This window comes from Rhagoletis zephyria, unplaced genomic scaffold, assembly GCF_001687245.7.
Source record: "Rhagoletis zephyria isolate East Lansing unplaced genomic scaffold, Rhagoletis_zephyria_1.1 Rzeph_scaffold_01275, whole genome shotgun sequence".
Taxonomy (NCBI): domain Eukaryota; kingdom Metazoa; phylum Arthropoda; class Insecta; order Diptera; family Tephritidae; genus Rhagoletis; species Rhagoletis zephyria.
The window spans coordinates 118,914-127,020 of NW_016158359.1; the positions used below are offsets into that span (position 1 = coordinate 118,914).

General features: G+C 37.7%; 1 protein-coding gene across 2 annotated transcripts in view; it reads right to left on the minus strand.

The window, feature by feature from the left end:
- The window catches only part of LOC108363432 (thyroid transcription factor 1-like), a 124,369-nt gene that overhangs the window by 113,425 nt on the left and 2,837 nt on the right, over positions 1-8,107 (minus strand). For both annotated transcript variants that reach the window (XM_017616797.1, XM_017616798.1), the window contains exon 2: positions 915-1,377. In XM_017616797.1, coding sequence (XP_017472286.1) covers positions 915-1,336 — 422 coding nt within the window. In that variant the 5' untranslated portion in view covers positions 1,337-1,377. The remainder of the gene's footprint in view (positions 1-914; positions 1,378-8,107) is intronic.

Genomic DNA, 8,107 nt, shown 5'->3' on the forward strand with positions numbered 1-8,107 from the left:
TTTTTTTTTGCTGCTGTCGTTAGCACTGCGTGTAAACAAAAGTAAAAGTAATGAGTTTAGTGTTAAGTTGGGTTGAAAAAATACAGTTCTAAATTGTTAGTTTTTTACATAATTTTTTAGCCATTTTTCTTGAGTACTTTCATATCATAATTTTTCTAGGTCTAAATAAAAAGTAAGAAATATTTTTTAATTAACAAAGTCTTTGTCACTATAAAAATGTAATTTTTTTCATAAAAAATTTCACATAAGCACATTTTAACACGACAATGCTATCTGTCTTTAACAAAAATAATGCAATGATCTTCTAGCATAACTTTAAAAACAATGAAACTGGCATAAATAATGGATTCCTCAGCCTTAAAAACAGTAAAAATACTATTTTTCGATAAAAACCCATAAAAGAAAGTAAAGACTGCACCACAGCGCGACCTAGCGTAAGTTTTAGTGAGTAATATACTATAAATTTCCAGAAAAACTTCATTATTTGATCGAATTTTACTCAATTTTTCCTGTATACGGGGTCAGCAACTTTTGATGCGCATAAAAAACCATATCTAGAGGCTAAACATCCCTTCGGGATTTTTCAATGGGAAGTGTAAGCTTTCATTTCCTTTTAGTTTTTAACCGACTTCCAAAAAAGGAGGAGGTTATCTGTTCGCGGGATATTTTCTTTTTTTATGTATGTAACAACGCATAACTTTGGGCCACGTCAACCGATATCGATAATTCTTTTTGCAACGGAAAGGTAGTGTCTCAGAGGTGGTACTCTGAGATCCTGGTTTAGATCCGATAATTTAATCAAGAAATATATAGATATATATATTTTTTTTAAGTCGGATTTTTTTTTGCTAAAAATTACTTGTATCAAATACGGAGACATGAACGTCAATTTCGTATCACAGTGTTACAGTTACCTGTAGGGCGAAGGAGGGCTGCAATTTAACTCCAGTTTCCGATAAGATTCTTCAATTGGACTTAATATGTCAGTTACACTAAATGGCGTGGAATGGTTGCTATTGAATATGGTGCTATGATGCTGATTATGTAAACCTTGCATATGGTGAATATTAGAAAAGTTATTATGATGAGCCCCTGTAGTTGCTGCTGCCGAAGCAGCATGTGGAGGTGGTCCCACCGAAATATTATGCTTTAATAATTGTTGCTCCAGTTGATGGTGTGCTTGTATTGGTGCTGTAGGGGATATTTTTGGGGAGAGACTCATAACCAAGTCGACTCCATTCAGTTCCGTTAAAAGATTACCGCTGTCCTCAGTATTTGGATCCTCCGCAAAGGAATCTGAGTCGTTTGGCAATGTTATAATTACTGATGCTGACATACGCAAGATGAGGCATACAACTTAACGCATTAAAGGTAATTCTGAAAAAAAAACATTATAACTACAGTTAAAGCGGAAAATTAACTTCTTTATATTATGTTTGCTACATTTATAGACTTTTACAAGCATTTTAGTACAATCAATATAGAATTTTTAAAATTGGTATCCGGAAGTTGATTTGCATGGTGGCCAATTAAATGCTATGAGGTTAGTCATGACATACATATGTACATATGTATGTCAAACTTGATTTACGGTAGTTCGGAGGTTGTGAAATCGCAGTAATCTTGAAAGAAAGCGTGGCCAATATTTCTACTTAGTGGAACAGTCATTTAAGGTGCTCAACAAAACCATACCCAAACGTTAGTATTCAGATGTATATATCGTCACCAGACACGAATAAAGGCGCGAGCTCAAAAGTGTACCTCGAAAAGAGGCGTATAAAAAAACATCAGCGAAGAAAGACTCTTAACATAGTTCACGTCGAAGAAAGACGCGTTAAAATATTTGACGGCAAAGAAAAACGAGCAAACTTATTTTCGCGGTCAACTACTATGTTTGCGGATGTAACAGAATAATAACTCCCCAAAAATATGCTGATTCTTGGCCTAATATAAATCTATAATTACGCGTCTTTCTTGGCCGTCAATTAGGTTACGCGTCTTTCTTCGCCGAAGTTTTCCTAAGCGTCATTTTTCGTAAACTTTTTTTACGCGTCTTTCTTCGCCGTCGTAACACTAGCGCGCCTTTATTCGAGTCTATTGACGATGTGTATATGTGTATGTATATGTTACCGGCCAAACTCGATCTTAGGGCAAACTTTTTTTTCCTAAATATATCCGTCCAATGTGGAAACAAGTTGTACACAACNATGTGTATATGTGTATGTATATGTTACCGGCCAAACTCGATCTTAGGGCAAACTTTTTTTTCCTTAATATATCCGTCCAATGTGGAAACAAGTTGGACACAAAAATATTGTGGACTGCGTACCTAGATTTGTCCTGATGAGGGCTATTTTTTTGAAGTGGGGCCGAAGGCCGACTACACGGAAAGGTATTCCGCGCAAAAACACTGTGCCACGCCAACTAGTTCAGCCTAGGAAAAACTAGTTTGTCCTAAGATCGGGTTTGGCCTGTAACATATCATGCGTAGTTGTAGAAATGAATTGTGGTGGATCGTCAATAGGTGCATTCTTTTGCAACCGAGCTAAAAAAGAACACTCGCTTAAATGATGAAATAAATGCAAAGCAACAACACAAACTCGGCTATTTACCCGAGCTCAGCAAGGTCGGTTAAAAAATAAGCGACCGAAAGGGTAGTGTTTATAAGTGAAAAACTGCACTATTGTGAATTGTTAAGGGGAAAGTGGAGAGGGAAATTTTTGTTTTCGTATATACATGATTTATATTTTAAATTTGTATATAAATTAACGAACACGCGGATNGAAATTTTTGTTTTCGTATATACATGATTTATATTTTAAATTAGTATATAAATTAACGAACACGCGGAGCGTGTCCGAAAAAATTAAAGTTGGTTTCCCTAAGGATAATAATGAATACAAAATATTACTTAAAGCTATCGCTAAGTATCTAACGGCCCGAATTAATTGATTAGTTGCTGACGTTGCGCTTCCCACGATTTGCATTTTGGTTGCATAAAACCAATTGGTATCGCTTACGTTGCAGGTCAATTACCTGCATTGGCTACGCGCGTGTTTGACGAAGTGCGGCGTCAGCACATTCACATTAGTAAGTGTGTTGGCCCCCTTGTTAACTACCCCCCTTTAAACATCTGCGTCCCGCTGATGAATCGATTTTTGAAGAGGATCTTTGGTGTGGGTAGTTGGCTGATCCTGTTGTTGGTTTAGCCTAGGAAAGTTGATTGTACTCGTAAGTTTTTTCCAGATGATGTAGCACACGGCTGCCAGGATTGTCAAGGCAATAGCGTCACAAATTAAGGAGAAGTGAAAATTATTACCAAGTTGGTTTAGATGGTGAATATTTTCTATGTTGAGCCCGTGGATGTAATCCAGATTTAAATTCAGCCCATCAATTGTAACGTTTACCAAAGCGGGTGGCAAAGCCTGCACTGTGCGTACTGATTTGCTGGTGAACGTTTGATTTCCCACCATGACCGTTTCATTATTTAATAAAATAACGTATGTTCCGTTGAGAACCGCGGAGCAGTTTCTCCCCTTCAATGGTCCTTGAAAGTTTATAGTAAATATTGTTGCATCGGCGATCATTTCAGCAATTACGTCGTTGTTGGTTCAAAGTGGCATTTAGCATCGCCGCCCTTCACTAATCTAGCCAGGCATCCGTCTTCAGGAAGTTTTTCTTTAAAGATTTGGGTGAGCAGATTGTTGTATTGCTAATCGAAGGACAATCCTCGTTCAGTCCGAACGTTTCTTCTTTGTTTACCAGCATCTTCTTGTAACTAAGTTCAACGTGTTGTCCCCTCATGACAGCAGCGCTTGTTGTTAAAAGTCGGTAGCCATCTGGTTTGACTTTTGGTATTGATAGTATGTACAAAAGGATACTACTGTTTGAATACACGGAAGCCGCTCCGATGGTACTTTGATATGCCTGCCAATCTTCTTCTATTAAAAGTCTTTGTACCTCATCTCGATCAAGTAAGTTTGTGTTTATGATACCAGATTTTGCCATTTGGCACGCCTGCACGATCTCTGATACCTGTTCCTTCAGGATTAGCACTTTGCTAAAGTGCAGAAGCTCCAAATTCTCTTAGCTAATATTTTTGTTGATGGCGTTGATGTGTAGCATCTTTTCATTTGCTTTCACAATCGCTCCACGGGTAACGTTGAAGAGCTTTTCATTGACGCGGTACTGGTGGTTATTATTTACTACAACATCGTTCATGCTACGGAGGATGTAATCCCAATCTGCTGNAATCTTCTTCTATTAAAAGTCTTTGTACCTCATCTCGATCAAGTAAGTTTGTGTTTATGATACCAGATTTTGCCATTTGGCACGCCTGCACGATGCAGATCCAATCCAGTCAAAGGAACGTCTTCTTCGTGACTTACTTATTTGCAGATCGTCAAGTCGCAGCTTAGTTTGGTTTAGGTGGAATTGCAGCACAGTACGCACAGCTTCGCGTCTAATTTCGTGCTGCGTTGACTCGATCAATTTCTCCAAAGCCATATTGAAGTAGTTAAGGTCGACCATATGGACTAAACTGAAGTGTCGGTTCAGAATCCAACCACGCCCATGTTCAATAGTGACCAGCGGGGAGTAGTAATTGTAAATATTAAGGCCGCAAACGCTAGATATTAAAAGTAAACTGTCTTACCATCTTGATTGAGGAAAAAAAGCAAAAATGGGAATTTCTTAAATTGGCATTGGCCCGTTTCGACGCTTATTTCTCTCTTTTTTATTATACCTTTCATGAGCATGAAATGGTATTATAACTTTGGTCCGATGTTTGTAAGTACCAGAACAAAAAGAGATAGACCCATGAAAATGTATACTTATATGATCAGAACGTCGAGCTGAGTTGATTTACTGAAAGCTTGTAAAACTAATTTTGAATTGCACGACCCACTCCGTTCTTATTAACTCTCATTCTAGCACGTTTGATATATCAGATCCGCTTCTCAGCATTAAGAAATCGATACTGTCCTCTCTCAATAAATGAATCATTTAAATAAAGACATAAAATCGGCTGATGAATTTAGTTCTGTAGCTGAACAGTTTTAGATCTCGACACTGAACAAACTCCTGTCTTCGTGACTCGGCGCAAAAATTGAAAATACTGGTTCCGTACGTCATGCGGTAAAAACCGTTGGGATATTATTAAGGCGTCCATTTCAATGCAAGAGTAAATGTAAATTTTTTCTTTAATTAATTATTTTTTAACAGAATCAAGGCACGGGATACGCACTAAATATTTTTATAGCACAGTACGATAATGCAATAAAATTTTTCTTATTTAGCACACAGTGGCTCTTTAAATTTATATTTCTTTCATATGCGTTTTTTTCAGAGACCATAACGATTATAAGAAATAAAGTTAATTATTGCTCCATAATTATTATTGAACAATGGAAAAGTTGTTTTCGTCTCGCGGGACGATTATTTCAAGACGAATATTATTGACGTCTTCTCATAATAATTATATGGGCTTAATATTTTTTTTCGTCTCTCCGGACGTTTATTTCGAGACGAATATGATTTACGTCTTCTCATAATAATTAGATGGGCTTTTAATTTGTCGTCTTATTTCAAGACGAATATGATTGAATGAAAAAATTTTTTTTTTAATTATAGTTGCATTTATTTGTTGGATCTGCTTATTTTACATCTATTAAGCCTAACAACAAGTTTAAAAATCTTACGTATAATTTTACAATAATGTAGCTCAAACCCTGGGGTTGAGCCCTGTTGGTTTAACGTCGCTCAATGAAAGGCTGGTAGATCTCTTCTTCGCAGGCGTGTTATATTTGTTGTGTTGCACAGGCCACTTGCTAGTGGATTTGGGTGGTTACGCAGTTTTATTTTGTATTTTTCTCTGCTGCTGTCGATTACAGATTTAACCATCGGTATACCAAGGTCTCTATGTATATTTTCATTGCGGACATACCCGTGCTCCTGTTAAGGCCCTTAGCGTTTTAGATTGGAATCTTGGGATCCTGTCAATGTTGGTTGCACAGGTCGTACCCCACAGTTGAATACCATACATCCATATAGGCTTAGTCACTGTATTATATACAAGTACTTTATAATCTAGTTTCAGTTTTGATTTACTGTTATAAGCCAGTTCACGCTAGCTGACTTTAGCTTCATTTGTGTAATCTTGGTTGATATGTGTTCTCGCCAAGTTAGTCTCTATCCAAGTGTATTCCTACATATGTCACCTCATTGGCTTGTAGAATATGGACATTATTTATTTGATTGGGGGGCATCCTTGCGGTCTGAGTGAAAATGTTGTATGCTTACTCTTCTGTTCGTTGACTTTTATACGCCAGTTTGCCAGCCATTCTTCTATGCCTAGTAAATGTTCCTCTAGTACTCTTGAAGCTCTGTTGAGACATTTATTACGACTTACTAAGGCGGTATCATCAGCGAAGGTGGATGTGAGTATATTCTCGCTAGTTGGAATATCTGAAGTGTAGATGATATACAGCATAGGCCCGAGTACACTACCTTGAGGAACGCCAGCCGTTATCGACATGTCTTCTGAAGTGAAATTAGATACATTAGCAGCAAATTTTCTGTCAGTTATGTATGATTCAAATATTTTATGGAATTCCGGCGGCAACAATTTTTTAATTTTATATATAAGACCGCCGTGCCACACTTTGTCGAATGCTTGTGCCACATCGAGAAAAATTCCAGAGCAGTACTCTCCGAGCTCAAATGCCCTTCTGATTTCATTTGTAATTCGACTAACTTGTTCAATTCTACCATGTTTTTCTCGGAAGCCAAATTGGTGTGCTGGTATTAAATTGCGTTCATGGAGAAAGGGAGATATCTTTGATAGGAGTACTTTCTCGAATACTTTGGAAAGACAGGGCAGTGAGCTGTGTTGCGTCTTTTCTAGGTTTGGCTATTATGATTATCTTCGACCTTTTCCATGATTTCGGAAAGTAACCGAATTTGAGGATAGCGTTGAAAAGGTCAGAAAGAATTGCTAGTGCAACATTTGGTAGCTCTATTAGCATTTTCGGAGTTATAAAATCAGCACCCGGCGATTTCTTTGGATTAAGCTGCTTTACTATAGCTTTTACTTCTAAAGGGTTCGTCTTGCTAGGTGTGTATAGCTCATTTGTATTTTTGGTTAGCCGTGGCAGCCTGAAGTTGTTCGTTGGACAGTTTGGCTGAAACACATTCTTTAAATGGTGTGAAAAACACTCGGCTCTCTCCTGCTCACTGCGAGCCCAGGTTCCACTTTGGTTCCTAATTGGCATTTCTGTAGCCACTGATGGTTTGAAGTATTTTAGCGATTTCCATAGAGAGTATCTTTCAGTAGAATTCGGGGAAAGCTTCTTAATGTACCTTTGCAAGTTGCGATCCTCTGCACGTTTGAGTGCTTGTTTCAATTTTCTACTGGCAGCTTTATACAGTAGCTGTGAGGTTGGTGAGCGATGGCTCTGCCACTGTCTTCTTAGGCGTCGCTTTTCTGCCACAAGTTTTTCTATTTCGGTATTTGTAACTGATGTATGCGTAGGTGGTACTTGGACTTGATTTGGTGTTGCCAGGGCAGCGGCTGAAGTAAAGGTTTCTTTAAAATGTTCAACAAGGGAGTCTATATCACGCTCGCAGTTAAGTGCAGCGTTTAATTTAAGGTGACTACTGATGTACTTTTTATATTTAAGCCAGTTGGTGTTACTTGAAGTTAGACGAGGCTCAATTTCGATATTTTGGGTCTGTTCATATAGTTTTATTAATATAGGGGAGTGATCGGATGATAGTTCAGGTAGAGTTTCTGCCGTTATGTTATTTCTGTATATGTTTCTGTAATTGCGAAATCTATTAGGTCTGGTATCTTCTTTATATCGGTGGGCCAGTAAGTAGGTTTACCAGGAGATGTGACCTCTAGTCTATTGTGCCTGTTTATAATGGTATTGTATAGCTGCCGCCCTTTTGGGTTAATAAGGCGTGATCCCTAGTACGTATGCTTTTCGTTGAAGTCGCCTCCTGCCAGGAATCTATTACCCAGGCTATCAAAGAAATCTTTAAAGTCATTTTCAGAAATTAGCGAAACTAAAAAAGATATTTCTCGTAAATATTTATTATACAAAGA